This window comes from Mangifera indica, chromosome 2, assembly GCF_011075055.1.
Source record: "Mangifera indica cultivar Alphonso chromosome 2, CATAS_Mindica_2.1, whole genome shotgun sequence".
NCBI classification, from domain to species: domain Eukaryota; kingdom Viridiplantae; phylum Streptophyta; class Magnoliopsida; order Sapindales; family Anacardiaceae; genus Mangifera; species Mangifera indica.
In genome coordinates, this window is record NC_058138.1 from 22,072,130 (window position 1) to 22,092,895 (window position 20,766).

At 33.0% G+C, this 20,766-nt stretch overlaps 2 protein-coding genes and 1 pseudogene across 2 annotated transcripts; all 3 read left to right on the plus strand.

Annotated features, from left to right (window-relative positions):
- Positions 1–1,266: 1,266 nt before the first annotated feature.
- On the plus strand, positions 1,267–5,898 carry LOC123209565 (apyrase 2-like). The gene is made up of 9 exons (XM_044627666.1): positions 1,267–2,019; positions 2,394–2,522; positions 2,643–2,699; positions 2,784–2,870; positions 3,752–3,957; positions 4,186–4,277; positions 4,864–5,078; positions 5,169–5,358; positions 5,461–5,898. The coding sequence occupies exons 1-9, from the start codon at positions 1,699–1,701 to the stop codon at positions 5,568–5,570; spliced, it is 1,407 nt and encodes a 468-aa protein (XP_044483601.1). The 5' UTR covers positions 1,267–1,698; the 3' UTR covers positions 5,571–5,898.
- A 424-nt stretch (positions 5,899–6,322) lies between these two features.
- LOC123206882 lies at positions 6,323–8,675 on the plus strand (annotated as a pseudogene).
- Positions 8,676–14,563: 5,888 nt separating this feature from the next.
- Positions 14,564–16,357, plus strand: LOC123208430 (NAC transcription factor 47-like). The gene is made up of 3 exons (XM_044625955.1): positions 14,564–14,903; positions 15,020–15,342; positions 15,487–16,357. The coding sequence occupies exons 1-3, from the start codon at positions 14,729–14,731 to the stop codon at positions 16,063–16,065; spliced, it is 1,077 nt and encodes a 358-aa protein (XP_044481890.1). The 5' UTR covers positions 14,564–14,728; the 3' UTR covers positions 16,066–16,357.
- Positions 16,358–20,766: the final 4,409 nt, after the last annotated feature.

Below are 20,766 nucleotides of genomic sequence, written 5' to 3' on the forward strand. Positions count from 1 at the left end.
CTCTAGAATGACAAAAATAAAAAAAACGATCTTAAATTTAGAAAACTAAATGTTGAAATAGTTTATAAACAAAAATATCGATCCGAAATTCAAAAATTACATAAGAAAACAAGCCTAGAAAGCACAAAAATAAAGTAACAGACTTGAAATTCGAAAACTACATGTTGAAAAACCCTAAAATAGGAAAAATAGACATGAAATTCAATAATTATACATTAAAATAGTTTAATATGACAAAAACCGAAAAATCGATCTGAAATTTGATAATTATATAGTAAAACAGGCCTAAAAAAACACAAAAATGAAGAAACAAATTTCAAATTCGAAAATTACACATCGAAGAATCCTAAAATAGGAAAAACAGATATACAATTCGAAAACTATGTGTCAAAAAACTCTAGAGTGAAAACATATCATTTGCCCCCTTATATATTTTTTACTCTCATATAGGTCTTATAGTTTTTCTTTGCCCCCGTAGGTTCCCCCTCTCTCCCCCGGGTCTTAACTGTTTCAAAAATTAAATTCTCCCATCCCACGTGACGTCATTCTAACCCATAGGAAATTTATTCACCCGGGGTCCCTCGAATTTAATTTCCGACTAAATCTGACGCATTTTATAGTCAAAATTTGTCATTTCAACCTTTAATTTTAACGTAAATCAAATTTATATATCCTATGACACAATAACCTAAAAAAATTCAATCAAAGCAATCATGAATTAAAAGATTTTGTATATTATTCAAAATCGAAATCATAAACATTCAATGTTCAAAATCTTCATGAAATTATAATAATTTTAATAATAAATTAATTTAAATAAGAATAAAGATAATGTACTATCTTCTTTACTATTTTTATCATAAAAAAACGAAAAAATTGACAAAAATCTTAAAAAAAAAAAAATGAGAACGCAGTGTCCTAGGAGATCCATGGGAGGCCCATGATTTTTTAGTATTTTAACCGTTATTGTACATATGACAAATAAGTACCATCCAATAATTCGTCCTGAGATTTATTTTATAATAAGATAAATTAAAAAAGAATTCTGAAAAAAAAAAAAAAAAAACAGGTCGTATGAAATTCGTTACAGTAGCATCAGGGGGGAAAACGCGGTTTCTTCCAAAACCAAAAGAAAGAAAAATAGAAAACCCTCAAAACTTTCATAATTCATAATAGCAGCCGATACTTTGCAAGGGTTAGCAAAGTACTTAAAAAATTCTCCTTCTTTAAAAGGGTATTTTGACTTTTCGACTTTTCGCTAGACTCGTGCTTAGACTTTCAGTCACGGAGGCTGACGGAGTGGGGCTATCATAAATTTTCAAAAGTACTGGGTGCGTATGGAAAGCACATCATTCATTCATCTCCGTTCATCCCATCTTTCTCTCTCCGGTGACAATATATGCAGAGCAGTACCAATCTCTCCTCTCAAGTCCCAACTACAATCGCACTTGACATTACATAAGATTATTATTCCACATTTCTCCTTCCCAACTCAATTCTAAAATTCTTGTTTCGCCAAATCTAAAATCCGTCAACCTGGATCCCTCACCGGACCCCTCATCTCAATCCCTAAAGCCTCCTCCTCCTTCCTCCACCGGTAACGGCCAGATCCGCTACCGATCCCCCTCCGCCGCCGAGCTCATTGAAACAGGAGCCACCTCTCCCTCCCACTCCGCTGACCACCTCTTGTCTGAAAAGATGTCTAAACGGCCTGGTAATCGTCAATACGATTCGTTGCAGGACAAGATCCATCGCTACCGGAGCGTGTTTTTGGTGATTTCCATACCGGTCATGTTGATTTTGTTTGTTTTGTTTGTAATGCCGGGACGGGCGCCGTCGTCCGAGACTGTGATCGAGTACAAGATGACTGGGAGGAAGTTTTCGCCAAAATTGAAGTTGTCGAAGAGTTATGCTGTTATTTTTGACGCTGGTAGTTCGGGGAGTCGTGTCCACGTGTATTGTTTTGATCAGAACTTGGATCTCGTGCCTATTGGTGAAGATCTCGAGCTTTTTGTTCAGGTAGTCTCATTGAATTCAATTGAATTAAATAGAATCTCCTTTGGCTTAGAACATTTATTTTTCTATTGTTAGTTGGATTTGATGTAGGAAAGATTGAGAGATTGTATTTGATTTATTACCTCATTTTACTACTTATGTACCAAGATATATGAAATAAAAAGGTTTAACTGGTAATTGTTAACGGTGTGGTTAATGAAAAGCCACATTGTCTGTACTACTGATTTCATCATGCATGTGCAATGGTGAAGCTGAGCAGTTGTAATCTGTGGTGCTAGATCTACTACTTGAATTGTTATTTCGTTTTTCTCTTTTGGCTGCTATGAACTGCAGTGTTTTATTTGGTTTAGTTTTTTTGGTTGTTGGTGGAGTTGCAGATTAAACCAGGGTTGAGTGCATATGCAAATGATCCGCAACTTGCTGCGAACTCCCTTACTTCACTTCTTGATAAAGCACAAAGTGTGGTGCCCCAAGAACTACGATCAAAGACACCAGTTAGAGTTGGGGTGAGTGGTTACAAATTTTTTCTATATTTCATTTATCAAGATTTCTTTGTGTGATACTGTAACGTGAGTTTCTGAAAATTTAGGTTAAATTACTCAAGTGGTTTTTTAATGTTTGTCTAGGCAACTGCAGGGTTAAGGCAGCTAGAAGGTGATGCATCTGATAGAATTTTGCAAGCGGTAATTTTGTTTTGTTATCCCATCCTTTGGTTGTGTTATTTTATTTTTCACCATACTTACAGCTCTTTGAACTTCCAATTTAAGGTTAGGGATCTTCTCCAATATAAAAGCTCCTTCAAGCCCGATGGTGTTACTGTTTTAGATGGTACTCAAGAAGGTGCTTATGAGTGGGTATGTTGTTTTTTTTTTCCTTTCTCTCTCTCTCTTGCTTTTTGGTGTGCTTAATGCATATTTTTTGCATATGAAAAAATATGTTGTTTGACTCGCTGGTGCTTTTGGTCCTTAGGACATAACTTTCTCCCATGATCATGATGAAAAACTGTAGTGATACTTTTTATTCTGCTATTCCACTTAACCATTTCTCCTACCTCCTATTTATCAGAATGACTGTGGGGTGTGCAATGTTAAACTAGTTAAGATCATATTGTCATTGTAATTGCAGTTGAAATTTCAAGTAATGTGGTTTCGTTTTTTTTCCCCTGAATGGGCTAAAACTCTGTTAATATTAAGGCTGTATTTCTTTGGTAACTGCCCATAATCATAATTGAGTGATAAGCAAGGTCTCATTGGACATGATTTTTTGGTGATTAACTTTATGTTCTGATTCTGCTCTGATCCTAAAGGAAAAGAGCTTTGCAATCTACTTTTTCAGATGTTATAACCTCATTTTTGGTGCTGTGTTAATTGATTTTTGGTTAGCCTCTGACATAGTCAAATCATCTTGACATGGTTGATTGTATGTTAAGACATCTATAATGCTTTCTCTTTGGATAGAGGGAAGGATTAATGAAGTAAGTATCGACTTATTTTGGGCCTGAAAAAGAAACATATTGAGGCATAAACAATGGTAGCTGCATCTTGTCCTTGATGAATTAAAATCATGAAAAACTGAGTAGTTGGTTAATATATAATGAAAATAACAATGAAACATACACATTAGCATATAATTTTTCTGCATTTATTTTAGCTCACAATGAGGAGAATCAGGTCTTTTTGATTTCTTTGTTTTATCCGAGATGGTAAGGATCTCTTACATGGACCTTGTTTTGCAGGTTACAATAAACTATCTATTAGGGAGGTTGGGGAAGAAATATTCAAATACTGTTGGAGTAGTTGATCTTGGAGGTGGATCTGTACAGATGGCATATGCCATCTCAGAGGAGGAGGCTGCAACGGCACCGAAGTTATCAGGGGGAGAGGATTCGTATGTAAAGGAAATGACTCTGATGGGAACAAAATATTTTCTCTATGTTCACAGGTTTCCCTCTATACTATCATACTTTGACCTCATTATCTTTATTAAATAATCTCATATTCAATCACCTGACAATCATCTATAATTGGGTGGACCTTCTGTTCATCTTAGAAAATCTTTTCAAGGTTTAAATTTGTTTAGAAAGATCTTTTATTCATTGAACTGTGTGGTTCTGAAGATATTTTCTTATTCTATGTTTCAGCTAATATAATTTTGTCATTTTGCATACAGTTACTTGCACTATGGTTTATTAGCAGCTCGAGCAGAAATTTTGAAGGTTACTGATGACTCTAACAACCCATGCATTTTGACTGGATATGATGGTATGTTCAGTTAACTCGGGAGTTTCTGTTACACAATATTTTCAATGTTCAATTATTAAGATGTATCTTGTGTGTGTACAATAATTACCTTTTTCAAAATTCTGTTGCCTAATACTTTTTGTAACTGTTTGAAAAGTAAGTTAAGAAGTTATCTGTGTCCACTACAAACCTACATAATAACACTATCTAACACTATTGAACTAAGAGTTAAACCACATTGCTGATTTCTGATCCAATGCATGATGCCTTGGAAGCAGGAACCATATTTTAGCTTATAATCATATCAGTGGTTTCTTTATCCCAAAATTTAAATATCATGGCAAAACATCTTATGCTTGGCCATGGAAACTGTCGGCTTCCTGCTTTCCCCTTACACATCAGACATATCTCTTCTCTCTCTCTCTCTGAGTTCTAAAGTGGTTTTCCGGGATGCTGTGAAGATTGAAGGCGAAAATGTCTTCCTTTGAAGAGGAAAATCTTGTTAAAAGTAATTTAATATGATGTGCAAATTACATTCCTCTGCCTTTTAACAATAGATAAAACATTGATATTAAATTCCTTTTTTCTTCTTTGTAACTTTTTAAAGGATCTTACAAGTATGGTGGAAAAGATTACAAAGCATCAGCTTCTCCCTCTGGCTCAAACCTGGAGCAATGTAGGAGTACAGTTATTGAAGCCCTCAAAGTTAATGATTCATGTACTCACATGAAATGCACATTTGGTGGAATATGGAATGGTGGTGGGGGTGATGGACAAAAGAGTCTGTTTGTTGCTTCATTTTTCTTTGACAGGGCTGCAGAGGTATGAAGTCTCCATGGGAAAACTAATGCCTATTATGATTTGCTTTTCTTATGGTCGCATTGCAATGCTAACTTAGTTATCTATGTATAGGCTGGTTTTGTTGATTCTAAACAAGCTGTTGCCAAGGTTCGTCCTGCTGATTTTGAAACTGCGGCTAAGCGGGCTTGCCAAACAAGATTGGAGGATGCAAAATCCACATATCCTGATGTGGGGGAGGATAACTTGCCGTACATATGCATGGATCTTGTCTACCAGCATATGCTGCTTGTTGTTGGATTCGGTGAGCTATACACGTAAATTGTGTCGATTTGTGTCAATTATGCTTGGTAAGGCTATATTATCGAATTCTGATCTTTCATGTATTGTCGTTATTCTTGGACAGGCCTTGATCCCTGGCTAGATATTACCTTGGTAAAGCAAGTCGAATATAAAAATGCTCGTGTTGAAGCAGCATGGCCGCTAGGCAGCGCCATAGAGGCTATGTCATCATAGACATGATCGAAGCACATCATCAGCTTGATTACACATTGAACAATTATTCAGGTGACATGTGGGTCTTTCGGTGCGGGCAGAGTCAATATGAAAGTATCCACAGCCGATAACCTCAGAACTCACAATCAAATTGGATTGGCTTTATATCTTGGATCCTGGTAATATTGAGAGAAAAAACAACCCGTTTTATTATCATTTGTAATCATGTTACAGAATTTTTCTGATTTATAATTCTTGATAGAATGATTTTTTGATTTAATTAGTTCATTTAGAGAAAGAACAAAGAACAGACTGATAGTTGAAATACCAATTCATTTGTTTCTTTTAATGATTCCAAGTCCTTTAATCCCTTATCTTTCTAGACCTGCTATCTTTTTATTTTTATTTTATTATTATGAATAGGTTGAATGGTTATTTTTCACCCAGAATTTTGACCTTTACAATTGTTGAGATTTGAATACGACAGGGTTGACTCGAGTCAAGACCAAATCTTGATATTAAAACATTGATCAAGTATAATATCTTTCTTAAAGCTGATATTAATTTTAAAATTACTATCTCTTCAATTTTATCAGTTGACAATGTTGCTAAATTAATAAATATTAATTTTTTTAAGATTTTACAAACAATGCAGAAGTTTGAATCCAAATTTTTTATTTGAAAATTCTAATTTAATCCCTATTTTACCAATAAATATTAATTTAATCACCATCAAAAGGTTAAACATGGTACGACGGTTATTATTTACTCATACTAAAAGGATTACTAAAAACTTGTACGCGTAAACCCTGTCAAACTCAAACCTCATGCATGTTGTTGGCGGGCTTTTACTTCACTGCCGTTGTGACCGTTCAATCTGTTATCACTTCCACCTAAATTCTCAGTGTTAATACACACAAGGATCAAGCTAAGTTCATCAATCTTTCCTACCTGATGAGCCCATCCAGCCAGTAAGTTTCATACAAAGCTTATTGGATATTGTTCTTTTCTTTCAGTCTTTTCCTCGAACAGTTGTTGTTCCTAGTCTCGTTTTAAAAAAATAAAGAAAAAAGAAAAATCACTGACCATTTATGTAGTGTTTTTTTTAACCCTGTTGATTGATTTTCCGGAAATGCAACGAATCAGAGTTGTAAGATCAACCTTATCACGCGCTGTAATTCGTGTTTACACCCGTTTGAGTTCTGCATATGTAAAGTCATCACAATACCCGAACCCCATCAACGAAACAACTGTGATTAAGCCTATCTATGGTTTTAGGTTTGCATTGCAGTTCTCCTGTTACTGCTCTTCAAATTTCGAAACCGCAACTGCATCAAATATATCCAAATTAGAAGAAAAGGACTGTGATGAGAGTGGTAGTGATATTGACAATTATGATAATGATAATGATGATAAAGAGGTTATGGATGTAACTGGTGTTAAACAATTGAATAGAAGCAATGGGAGTATTGTCAAAGATGTCAATACCCTTGTGGATATATTACTCGAATATTGTAGTAAACGCTCTGAAATGAAAGCCAAGATTGAGCAATGTGGTGTTAGGATGTCATCAGAGGTGGTGGTGGAGGTTCTCTCACTGGTTTGAAATGATTGGGAGGCCGCATTTACTTTCTTTCTATGGGCTGGAAAGCAGCCAGATTATGCACACTCGACACGCCAATATAATGCAGTGATATCTATTCTTGGCAAAATGAGGAAGTTTGATACAGCATGGGCATTGATTGATGAGATGAGAGGGGGAAGGACAGGTCCTTCTTTTGTGACAAAACAGACTCTATTGATCATGATTAAGAGATATTGTGCTGTGCATGATGTTGGGCAGGCCATAAATGCTTTCTATGCTTATAGAAAGTTTAATTTCGATTTGGATATTGATGATTTCCAAAGTCTTTTGTCAGCTCTTTGTCGGTAAAAGAATGTGGAAAAGGCTGAGCATTTGACGTTTTGTAACAAGGAGGTGTTCCCATTCAATACCAAGAGTTTTAATATTATTCTTAATGGATGGTGTAATATCATTTGTAATCCACAAGAGGCAGAGAGAGTTTGGAGGGAAATGAGCAGGAGAGGAATTCGACAAGATGTTCTGTCATTCTCCAGTATCATGTCTTGCTACTCAAAAGCAAGTAATATTCATAAAGTGCTCAGGCTTTTTGATCAAATTAATAAACAGGGGATTGAACCAGATAGAAAGGTTTACAATGCTGTCATTCATGCTTTGGTGAAAGGTAGGTTTGTGAGAGAGGCAATTAATCTCCTGAAAAGTATGGAAGAGAAGGGTATAGCTCCAAATATTGTCACCTATAACTCATTGATCAAACCTCTCTGTAAAGCACAAAAAATTTATGAGGCTAGGGAGGCCCTTCATGATATGTTGCAGCACCGTCTCAAACCCACAATTCAGACTTTCCATGCTTTCTTATGTATGCTGAGAACGGGAGAAGAAGTTTTTGAGCTACTTGAGAATATGAGAAAGACAGGCTGCCAACCAAATAATGATACTTACATCATGTTAATTAGAAAGTTTTCTAAATGGTGCCAGTTTGACAATGTTTTTAAGGTGTGGAATGAGATGAGTGAGAATGGAACTGGTCATGATCGTAGTTCATCCATTGTGCTGATACATGGGCTCTTTTTGAATGGAAAGCTGGGGGAAGCGCACAAGTACTATATAGAGATGAAGGAAAAACAGTTTTTTTCCAGAACCTAAAACAGATGAGATGATTCATGATTGGTTGTCCAGTAAGCAGTTTGCTGAGCATCAGGTGGCAGAGTTCAAAGCTAATAATCTTCAGTCAGGTAATCATACGGAATAATCTGCAGGAGATCTAAAGGGGACAGAGATTTTCTTCGACAACCTGAAACTAGAAGAGTTGAAAGAGGGTGGGGATTTTCTTTCTGGGAGCAGTAGATTTAAGTAACAATAAATCGCCACGGTATGTGTTTTTTGTATGATTATAACTTATACCTGTCTCCATGAGTTTTCATTTAAACATAATAGAGGTGAGTGACACTTTCTATATACATTGTAAATTCAAGATGCCTTTTTAATGACTGTTGTTGGTATGACAAATCATCATAAATAACTATCCTAATTTTATACATCAACTCAGCCCAAACGTATTGAAAATTGAGTATTGCCACATGAAGGTTGCATTATGTTTCATGCACATAATCTGTTGCCCAGACCATGAGATGTTCTGTCATCTATCTTACTCATTTGCTGATTATGATACATATTTAAAACTAGAAGCATACATGGTTTGTTTTGGCTGCATCTGTTTATGGTTTCCTTTGTGGATATAAAGGCTAATGACTTTGGCTCTGGTTGGGTAGAGTGAGTGTGTTGATTAACCTGGACCTAGCAAAGAAAGCAGACAGAGGATGCAAGTTAATAAGCTTTTATTACATTTTTGTCGTATTTGACCTTTGAGCATTGAGTGAGGCTGGCAAACTGGTGTAGGCTGTATCTTGCTACAATCTTCTGTAAAGACAGTAGTGGAATTTATGTAAGTTTTGTTAAGTTTAGTTCTCAGTAGGATGACAGTGGGTTTTTTCTTTTCCGGAGTATAACCTTGAAACCTTTTGGCCGTGGGATTACTGCAAGATCCTACAGCCTTTAACATTCAGAACAACCATGATATAATATCTGGGGTAGTGGTTTCAAGGGGATTTAATCTTTGACCTTTTTGTTCGAAACCAAATGCCATTCAACTCAGCCGTTCGGGTAGGTAAGATAATATTTGTCTTCTGGTACAAGTTATTGAATTTTTTTTCTTTCTCTATTGCACTATTATTGACCTCGAAACAAATGTATTTAATGTAGCACAATGGACATTGTTAGAAACTATAGAAATGCATGAAGAAATTGTGACTTGAAAGATATATAATGGGAAATCACTACTAAATATTTAATTCATAATTTCTGGTTAACATTTTTTGATATGCAGTATGGATAAATACATAAATTCTTTTTCTTTTTGCAAGAAATGCATTGAGATCCTCAGAAGAAGAGTTCTAAATTTTAAAGAAAACTTCACTAAATTTTATGACGATGCAATATGGGGTAAATAAATAAGGATCTTTTTTTTGTAAATTCTTTTATTTGCATTGGATGATCCTATCTTTAATGTACCAAATTGTTAGCCATAGAACAATGGGCTGTAAAGCCAACTAAGTAAAACCATACAGGCCAAACACACCACAAATTTTGAACTTCTTTATTAGTAGTAGGTTTCATGCATGTATATATGAACCTGAATGTTTTGTTCTGCAGGATAGGAAAAAAGATTTGCATTTGCATTTCCATTTAATTGCTCTGTGTGAGGTGGTTTGAAGTTTACTTCCTTATTGTAGTTTGTTCGATTTCTACAAAGAGAAGTAAATTTGAATTCATTTTAGAACTATTCATTAGCTCCTGTGTTTTGGTTAACTTCCTGCTGCTTAAGTCTGTATGTGGACAGGTTGAACATTGAAATATGATTGTAGTTATGAAATTTCACGGAAACCAAGATCTGAAATATCTTAATTGAGGTCACCCTGACTTAGTTATGCTACCATGTAGATTATGTCTATGTTGTGGTTCAAATGTAATGCTAATCTAACATGTTTGAGATCATGTAGCATTACAATGATGAAGTCTTGTTGTTGCAATGTTGCATTTCTGTATGTGATCCTCATAGTATGTACACCTTTGTTTAGAAAAGACCAAATGTACTTTTTGTCTCCTAACTTTCACTTCATAGTTCATTTCTTTCTTTTGGTCTTAAGTATTCTTGGCTTTAGTAGTGTAAGCATTTTAAGGGAGTTTTAAGAAGAGTATATTTTCATACTAGAGTTTGCTAAGACTTAAATATCATTGTTGGGATTTTTCCAACAAGCCGAAAAGTTTTAGGATTAAATGGTTTCCCAAAATGCCATCCTTGTCAAGTGACCAGAAGGTAATGTACTAAAATCCTTTCATTTTATTAATTAAACTATTTGTTTAGATGTGCGTATCTCATGTGTTTGAATTCATAAGACGAAGCTATTAATTTAATATTCACTCATACGTATGATGAGATGTATTATAGTTTATTACTTTGGTTATGTCTTGTCACCTTAAGCATTTGAGATTTAGTTTCTTTGACAGAGGAGATGAGAAATAAAATTTTACCCTCTTTTCATTTAGTATTTAAGAAAATCTGAAAACTGATGTCGTGTCTACTATACGTATATATATTGTTTAAGTTTACTTTATTTCTTCCTTAATGGTTTTGAAACAGTTCTTTAGTTAGGTCTAAGTCAGTATGTGAGGTCCCAAATGGGAAAACTGTAGTATTACTATTTGAATAGATAAGTACTAACCTTTAAATTGGGTAAACTATATGTGGAAAATTACAGGGGTCACAATCAGGACTTTTTTGCACTTGGAAACTAGCTATTGCATTTTTTTTGTGCATGCTAGCCATACTTTTGGCCAGTTAAACATTTGTCGTCTGAATTGTGATTCTATGTTCAGTCAAACCCTCCCTTAACAACCTGATGTAGTGACTAGTTGCACGTTTGTCTTGATGAGAAGTTGAAGCTGCCTGGCATCATGTAATGGTAAGAATCTTGTGCTGGCCTTTGAATCTGAGATGCTAACATGTGGTTCTCCATTTCCCTTTCTACCTTTTTAGCTAGTCTTGGAGCATAATAATTCTACTTTTAAATCAAAAGTCAAGTTCTCACAACTAAGTGGAGAGATCCTTTTGACCATTTAAACATGGCTTACCGCGTGAACTCCTTTTATTGCCTTGACAAAGGATTTCTTTGATATTTATCTGTAAGTTGAGAAAATGGAACTGAGACAAAATTATGTGCTACTTTATTAAATGGCATTGCAACATTTGTTGATTAAATATATATTATATTGCCTCTTGACATGTGGGTATTTGAGTTTCAGCTGAACAAGTTACCTAGTCATTGAAAAAGTGGAGAATGTGAAGCAAAGAACCACTAGACTCCAGGTACTTTATTTACATCATTCATGACATAAGATTCAAAGTATTAATCCTATTCTTTGCATGAAAACAACTACAACGTTAATCCTATCACCCAATTAAAGCATCTTTGAAGGATAAATATTGAAGTCTTATGGGTTCTGGATAATCATTAACCTTTTTTCTTGTTCTATTCATTTTTTAGCATATGCCTTCCAAAACCTATCTGTAATCCAGTTTGTCTCATCCTTCGCCGTTTGTCCAAACTCATCACCTCACCATTTCCTAATTTATACAGGGAAGTCTTCCCAGACTTGGGGATTTTTTAATTCCTTTTCGCTTTGTCACATTATAGGAATTCAGTTTCAGCTACTTTCCCAGAATTCTTACCCTAGATAATATTTAATGTGTTGGGTTGGTGCGTCCACTTTGCACGTCAAAGTTAAATTTCTGATTTGCAACAAGAAGCAGAGTACAATTAGGTAACTAAAGTTATCAATCCAGATTGAGTGCTGACATAGAGCAATCTTAGAAATTTGACATGTGATTGGATATTTAACATATTTATACGTATTTTAACGATAACTTATCGAGTTTTCTACGTAAAATTATTGTACATGTAACAACTGCATAGCGAGCATACGTATATGCTTAGATAACTTCACCATTGTTGGAATGAAGGAATCATAGCTTATTATAATCAGCAATTTTTGTGGTTTAGACTTTGAAATTAGGATTTGAGAAATTCTTGTTAGGTGTGCTTTTATATGACTTGATCAATATTTTCTCAACAATATGCATGGAATCTATGTTCGAGCATTGACTATTATTATTATTATTTTTTTAATTATTATTATATGTTTTTTTTTTGGGTCAAAATTGAAATATGGGTTGAGGATGAAGTTCAACATGACAATATTCTTTATATGAAGCAAGGTGAGGAATGAAAGGGCGAAAAAGTAGACGAAAGTATATTTTTAAGTATTAAACAATGTCACGTGTGTCTGCCACGTCATCTTTATGCTATCTACTTTGTAATTTTGTGTTACAATTTCTTCCTAAAAAAAAAAAAAAATTCATTTTTAGAATTGATCAAATCAACCTGAGTAGATGGATTTGATTCTTGAACAATAATATTTCATGAAGTGATAATACAAATAAACACGGATATAAACATCAATATATTATTATATATTTAAATAATTTAAATTAAAAATAAAACATGAGGTGTTAGATAGAAGTTTCAATTTATTGAGAACATTTAAAAAGACTATGAATTAGTGGTGGTTGGGCCATGAGTGGCAAGAACCAAAATTTTTGCCTAGGGGTGGCTTTACCGCTGTTTATCAATCAAAGACTTACTCTCCATCTTAAGAAGTTTATTTATAGTAGACCCTAAAAGTTAGTAAAATCGATAGAGTATTAGAACTTTCAAGATGAATATTTGGGTTTAAATTTCTGTTGTGTTTGTAAAATTTTGATTTATTTAGTACAGTAATTATGGGTTCGGTTATTGTATTTTGGGTTTATCCATCTAACAAATACTAATAAGGTCTTGGGTTATCAAAAAAAAAAAAAAAAGTTTATTCATAGTAGATGTAAATCCCCTTTTTTTTAGATATGTAAAAAAAGTTTGAATGAATTTTTCAATGAAATGACTCTCAAATGAGACATAAGGAATATTTCAATGACTGATATTTACAATTTTATGGAAATGTCAAATAAAATCTTTGATCAAATATAAATTGATATACCTCTTTAATTTTTCCCTACCATCTATAGCTTAAAATTACCCTAGTTATAATCATTTAAATTTGGTAAGAGTTTGGCTAAACTTAAAAAATAAAATGAATTTCCAGAAAACCTTCTATCAAAACTTATCTTGGTCAGTAAGATATAAAAGGGTATATAAAACTGTGCACAGATAAATTTTGAAACCCAAAGCAAAGCAGGAAAGCTCACCATGATAATAATGAGACTACAACACAAACTGCCAAATCTAGTTGTTTGTATTGATTTAGGCCTTGGGCACTTTATCCATTTAGTTTATCCTTCAAAGTATAGTTATTTTAATTATAATCCTCTTTATAAACCTAGTAGGAAAAAAGTATTATAATATCTAAAAAAGTAACAGTGATATGGGTTAGTATTATAATACCTGAAAAAGCAATTGGGATATGGGTTAAGTAAGTAGGATCATATATACTTGTTTAACCTTCATCTAGAAACAATCATTTTATGCCTTTTGCTTATTCTTCCACAAAAGTTAAAAAAGGATATAGAAATAATATGAATACATATTCTCCTTTATATATAATTTAAATATATAGGTTACATATCATTATATGAGTAAGTATTATTTTATCTTTAATTTAAAATCATTCAATCATATGATAATATATCATTTGTGTATTAATAATATGGATACATAATTTTATTAAAAAAGTTAACCCATAAATCAATACATACCTAAAGATTAACCCATAATAATTGAATGTGTACGTATTTTTTATTATATAATTATGTTAGATGATTTATTATCGTATAATTAAATATTATATTATCACATTTTTATTTTTATAATTATTTATAAAAATAATTTATGAATATATGATTAAATATTATTTTATTTTTAATTTAAAATTATAAATATATCCTCCATCGTATTGTTATTTTAAAGTTATTCCATCGTATCTCCGCCCCCATGTCTAGCCTGGTTCATGGCTGTAAGCCACCGGTAACAAGGCCCCATGTGCTTCATATCTGCATTAAAAAATTGATGAAGAGGTTGTAGTAGCAAAGAGATACACATTATTACGGCATAATGAGGGGGACTGGCACAAGGCATTAGGGGCATAATGAAGAGAAAAAACTCGGGAGGATACGTGTCAAGCTGTGATCTGAAGAATATGATGCAAGAAAACGAAACCTCATTCTCTGATAAGCCGCCACCTTTCCACTCTAAAGCACCAATAATATCAGAGCCCCATTAATTAGCAGGCTTTCACTCTTCTTGGCCTAATCCTTTTCCTTTTTTACTACATGACAAATTCCCACGTTCATATAACCCCCCTCCATCCCCCAATCGCAAAATTTCAATCCTTTGCCTTCTTTTTCTTTCAATTCCCTTTGTTTAATTGCCCCATCTTTCTTTGTTTATTCTTCTTAGACTTATAGGTGTCTTGTGCTTTTGTTGATATGGTTTACATAAAGAACCACCCTCAATCAACCTTGCCTCCAGGGTTTAGGTTCCACCCAACTGATGAAGAGCTTATTCTTCATTACCTTAAGAAGAAGGTGGCTTCTATACCGTTCTCTGTTTCCATCATTGCTGATGTTGATATTTACAAGTTTGATCCTTGGGACTTACCAGGTGTTCTGTCTTTTTCTTTCTTCTTCTTTTACCAATCGAATACTGGTAAGGTGAATTTTATGTTTATGTGCAAGTTGTATAACTGGTTGTTGTTTGTTCTGTTTGTTGTTGATCAGCTAAAGCTGCCTTTGGGGAGAAAGAGTGGTACTTTTTCAGTCCTCGAGATCGAAAGTACCCAAATGGAGCTAGGCCGAACAGAGCCGCTGCATCCGGGTATTGGAAGGCGACAGGCACAGATAAGATCATTCTGACCTCAGCACCGGCACTCGGAGGAAGAGCACAAGAAAACATTGGTGTGAAGAAGGCTCTTGTGTTTTACCAGGGAAGGCCTCCTAAGGGAGTCAAGACTAATTGGATCATGCATGAATATCGCCTTGCAGATAGCCCCAACAGTCTGAATTACAACAAACCAATGAAGTCTAGAGACTATTCCATGAGGGTGAGCCCTTATTGCTTCATTATTATTTTTTTTATATGTAAAAATGGAGGCTTTAAGTCGGTGAATGGTTACCATCAATGCAAATTAAAGAGAAGTATTAAATGTTTACATTGCAGCTAAAGTTTACTTTTTCCTTTGTTCCAGTTAGATGATTGGGTTCTTTGCCGGATCTATCAAAAGTCCCAGCCGTCTTCACCAACATCAAATGCAGCAGCAAGTGATCAAGAAGAAGAGCAATGTATCCAAGACACCCTTTTACCATTCCTCACAAGTCCTCCAAACCACAGCACTTTGAGGTCTCAGAAGTCTTCCTCATTCTCCAACTTATTCGATGCCTTGGATATGGATTACTCAATGCTGAGCAGTCTTCTAGCCGAGAATCAAATGAATCAAACAGGACTTGAATCCAATCCTCTGTTCACTTCCGGGGTTCTCGACCAGCCTGTTTTCTACAATGGAACCAGTAGTAGCGGCAATAACAGCAGCTACTTTCTTGAAAAGCCGCCTCCATTGAATTCCTCAGCCCCAAACCTGGAGAGCAAGCTGAAGCGCCCCCATTCAAACATGGATGATACCATGTTGCAGCACCCATCAAAGAAGTTCATCAATTCGTGCAGTTTCACTAAAACAACTGATCAAACTGATCCTCAGTACAACTTCCTGCACCAGCCATTCTTGAATCAGCAATTACTTCTGAGCCCACATCTTCAGTTTCAAGGATGAGTGAAAACAAAAAAGAGAATATCATCTAAAAGTAAAGAAGATTAGAACAACCAAATGCTGAGCCAGCCAAATCCTGGGTAAAGATGTGTATAGATTTATGTGTGATTTTTTCTTCCTTTTTTTTAATTTTGTGTTGGAAAATGACAAAGCTCGATTAGAAACATTGAACTTCTTGTATGGTATCGAAAGAAGATACCATTATAAAGTCAAAAAGTTGGTTGTAAAAAAATTCACCAAAGGACTTGATAAGGAATCTTATATTAAGAAATTGGGATATCAGAATTCAGTTTCATACTCTGTAGTTACTGTGTGGCTTCAAAACAAATCATTTTTATTCCTTGTTATGGATTCATTCATGTTTAAAGCCAAATCATTTAGCTTTTGTTAATTACAGAACACTCCATGATCATTTTCATGTCAAGACAAGATATTATGGTGATTAAGCAAGTCAACTTGGGCAAGTTGATGGTTGTACACCAACTTCTTCTCATTCTCATTCTCATCCAATGACTTTGGACGACGCCGTATTGATACCTCTCACCTCTCTGTATGGAAAGATAATTTTCTTTTCTTTGTTTAATAATGATTAGAGTTGATTACTTAAAAAAACTGAAGAATGGTTCTTGTTTGTGTTCATATAGGATTACAGATATTATCCTTCTTGGTTGATGTATGCATGATGATGGTTGATGCATGCATGGTGAAAAATGTTTTGTGCACTCCATTTTTAGAGAATTTAAATAATGTATTATTACAAGATTAAGTATTATTTTATCTTTCACTTAAAATTATTCGATAATATAATGATATATTATCTTATTTCTTCATTAAGTATTCACATCTGGATATATATAATTTTATTGATAAATAATCGTTAATCATTAGTTCTTGTGATTATGATAAAAGATTGATTGCTTCATAACACTAGCTATAAGGATTGAGAGTTGATACAGGAATATTCTTTGAGCTTGCTTTCATGTTTACAGTAGTTGGAAGGATCACGTGAATAGAAGACAAGAACAGAATACAAGAAGTGGAACAATTGGCGCTTCACAGATGACCACAATAATTAGAAAAGGTAATACAACCCATTAAGCAAGCTACATCATCAAACTCAATATCTAAGTTACGAACCGATTCGAGAATGAATGAAATCAATAGGATAAATAATCATATATAAATCAATATAAATAGTAAAGAGAAAAAACGTATAATTTATCTTGATTCATTCAAAAATAAAATTATATCAATAAAGTCAATTTTATTTTAAGATTTATTATAAATTATCTGTATAAGAGAATAATGTATTTATATATTATTGAAATTCTAAAAAGAATAAAACAAATGATATTGACTTTCAACTTTCGACTTTTGTATGTCGCGTCTTGTAAATGAAATGATTGTCAATTTCAATAAATTAAATATATTTCACCGAACATATGCACACATCGTTTTTTGAATCACAACAAAGAGTTTAATTTTTTTTGAGTACGTTCTAATTAAAGAGTAAGTGAAATGAATAAAAGTTTTGAATAAGAAAGACGTGACAACCAAGAGCATACAAAGTGATTAGAAGAAATTCAGCATGAATAGGAAAACAAAAAATATCATCTACTTTTACCAGTCAAAAGTTCTAAGTTATGGTCATGTTTGAATAACTTGTCAGTCTTTAGAGACTCTCAAGCTTGAATTTCAAGCATGAAAGGAAAGTTGTGAAAGGATAGAGATGAAGAAGAACAATAATTAAAAAGTGGTGAGTTGGGCAAGCTGGCTGGCTGGCTGGCTGGCTGGCTTCACTATGGTGAAGATGATGTCTGCAAGCAAAATGACAAAGATCCAGCAGCTAGCCCAGAGACATTGAACGGCTTAACATTTATAGTATGAAGAAAAGCAGATGCTCGTTGAAAAGCTGAAGAAGATAATGCCAGAAATAAAGAACACAAACTATTGAAATGTATACACGCGCATGATTTTTATGCAGAAAATAATAACAAGGCAAAATTGAACAGGCAGATCCCATTTATATACTTAGCATATTCTTTTACAACTTTTTATGCAAAAGATGTTATTATTATATATGTTGGAAACTGAAGAAAGCAATGGCAAGATGTCACTGGCCTTGGTCAAAGTATATAAATTTTGACCTTCCATTTGGATTTTACTTCGACCTTAATGGTAACAGTTTTCTTGTTTTAGACGCAACGAAAGACCATTAGCCTGTTTTACACCCTTATTATTACAGCTTTCTTTGTATTTCATCCATTAAAATTGATTGCCTTATCCCCTTTGGAATTTGTTGTGAAGATAATGGATAACGATGCTCAACTGTCACTTTTTTTGCTTTTCATTCGAAGAGATCAAATGTTTAGAGTTTTCAATTATTTCTATATTGAAAATATTTTTAATTTGATACATTCTGGGGTCTACAGTTGGTGCAATATGCTTTACAGATATTTATCAAAGGTGAAAAAGGTCGACCCTCATATATGTATGTATATCCAGTAACATGCAAGAATTATATCATAATCTTTTCAACATATATATATATATATATATATATATATATATATATATATATATGTATAAAGCATGCAAGCATATATTATACATATATTGTGATTAATTTCATTCTATAGGATAGATAAGTCTTTTCAGATTACAATGATTGAATTGATTTAATATATATATATATATATATGGTATATACTGTTTCCATAAACATTAGGATTTCGATAAGGATGGATTGGGTCAACTTATCTTTACAATACAAGACGATGCTTCCAATGTGAAAGATTGGCTTAATTATTATAAAACAATATTGTTCTGATAGCGGCATAGTACCAGTGATGGAGAGGCCATTTTAGTTTATGTAAGGCTTCATCTTCAACCTCACGTACCCTCAGGTCCCTTGCCAGTGCAGATCTCTGTATTAAAATGGATGCTGGGTGGGTGGTTTTCAGATAATCAGAAGTAGTAAACCCAAATAAATAAATAAATACGTACAACAATGTAATAATAAAACTATATATCTATTGTCTAACCAGAGAGTGTTGTAAGATAAGAATCGGGGTGTATGAATGGACTTGATTATACATGATGTGAAACACATTATTATTATTATTATTATTAAAAGAAATGACTTAACAAATAATATATAATTGGATATACTATGTAGATAAATTGGTTGCAGTTGGTTGATAAGATTGAATCACAAAGAGACGACAAAGAACAAGCATATAATAGCACAATTTTAGATCTTTAAGATCCACTCATTTGACATTATGTGTATGTGTATATGTATGTATGTGTATATATATATATATAAAACAAAAACAAAATTTTATTTTTATTTTAAAATTTGATTCGATAAAAGGAGTGAATTAGTTGTTTAAATTGGATTATTTAAAGCTTAAACCTTATATTTAATATCATAACATACCATCATGCAATAATCGAGGGAGGGGGCATGGCCCCCTTATTTATTTAAATTTTTTGAGTGTTTTATTTAAAAAAAAAAAAAAAGCCATGTTACACAATTATAGAGAGTGACTTCCTTAAATTTTTTTTATAATTAACTTTTGTACTTATTTGTGAAAGTGATTTAAAAAAAAAAAAAAAAAAGACATGAGCCTACTCGCACCCTTTCATATCCGTGAGCACCCTTTCACATCTATTTATACCATTTCACACTTACACGCACCTTTTCGTATCCACACACACTATATAATTATATTCATCATTTTATTATGATTTATAAATACCAACTTTTACATCAAAAATTAATATGTTTTTTATCTATAAATATTAATAATTACATAAAAATTAATCTATATACTCAATATATGATACAAGAGAAAAAAAATATTGTTCAGTAAACTATTCCAAATATGAAGTAATAAAGTAAAGGGTATTATTGAAATAAAAATTAAATTTGTTTAAAAAAGTAAAACCACTTAAAGTTTTCCAAAAAAAGTTTAGATAAAAATTTTGTATCTATTTTAATTAATTTTTCTATAAATTTAAATTACACTGAGATCTAAGACTCATTGCATTTCCATGTAATATAAATATAAATCCAAATGGCTTCTGTATTTGGGCCGGCCCACAAGGCCAACCATTGTCCATGCACACAAATCTATACTTTTATGGTTGTCAAAATATTAAATAATTTAAATCGAAAAAAAAAATCATAAATAAAATGATGTTCATGGTAATTTTTCTAAATTACTTAATATTTCTTCTTTATAGACTCAAAACAAATACAACTCTCGTTTAGTCTTCCTTCCGAGATTTCTTTTTTAGTTTCTTCCTTTCTTTTCTCTTTAAAATTTATATTTAAAAAAATATTACAAATTACATCATTTTAGTGGGGAATTGATCGTAAACCAATAAATTACAAGTAAAATTAATGAATATATTTATATTATACGAAGAAGATAGATTAAAAATATTCAAATTTAGAGTAAAATAATAAATATTTTTGTAGATTCTTCTTAAATACTATTAACCCTTAGATAGAAGACGATGAAAAAATTAAAAAACAAAAGAAGTCTAAAAGCCACTTTTTTACATTTTGTTCTTTTAGTTTTTGGGTTTAGTTAAAATTTTAAAGCCATTTCTAAAGTTCAAGACCCTTTTTTTTTTGTATGTTTGCAAAATGCAACCCTAATTTTTCTGGATAGTGGGTAATAAAACTTGGAA

Bases quoted from the DNA above. Each gene is read 5' to 3' on its own strand.
- LOC123208430 (XM_044625955.1), top strand. From the start codon at position 14,729: ATGGTTTACATAAAGAACCACCCTCAATCAACCTTGCCTCCAGGGTTT. The intron at 14,904-15,019 runs GTGTTCTGTCTT...GTTGTTGATCAG, and splicing joins TGATCCTTGGGACTTACCAG to CTAAAGCTGCCTTTGGGGAG. The intron at 15,343-15,486 runs GTGAGCCCTTAT...CCTTTGTTCCAG, and splicing joins CTAGAGACTATTCCATGAGG to TTAGATGATTGGGTTCTTTG.
- LOC123209565 (XM_044627666.1), top strand. From the start codon at position 1,699: ATGTCTAAACGGCCTGGTAATCGTCAATACGATTCGTTGCAGGACAAG. The intron at 2,020-2,393 runs GTAGTCTCATTG...GTGGAGTTGCAG, and splicing joins ATCTCGAGCTTTTTGTTCAG to ATTAAACCAGGGTTGAGTGC. The intron at 2,700-2,783 runs GTAATTTTGTTT...TTCCAATTTAAG, and splicing joins CTGATAGAATTTTGCAAGCG to GTTAGGGATCTTCTCCAATA.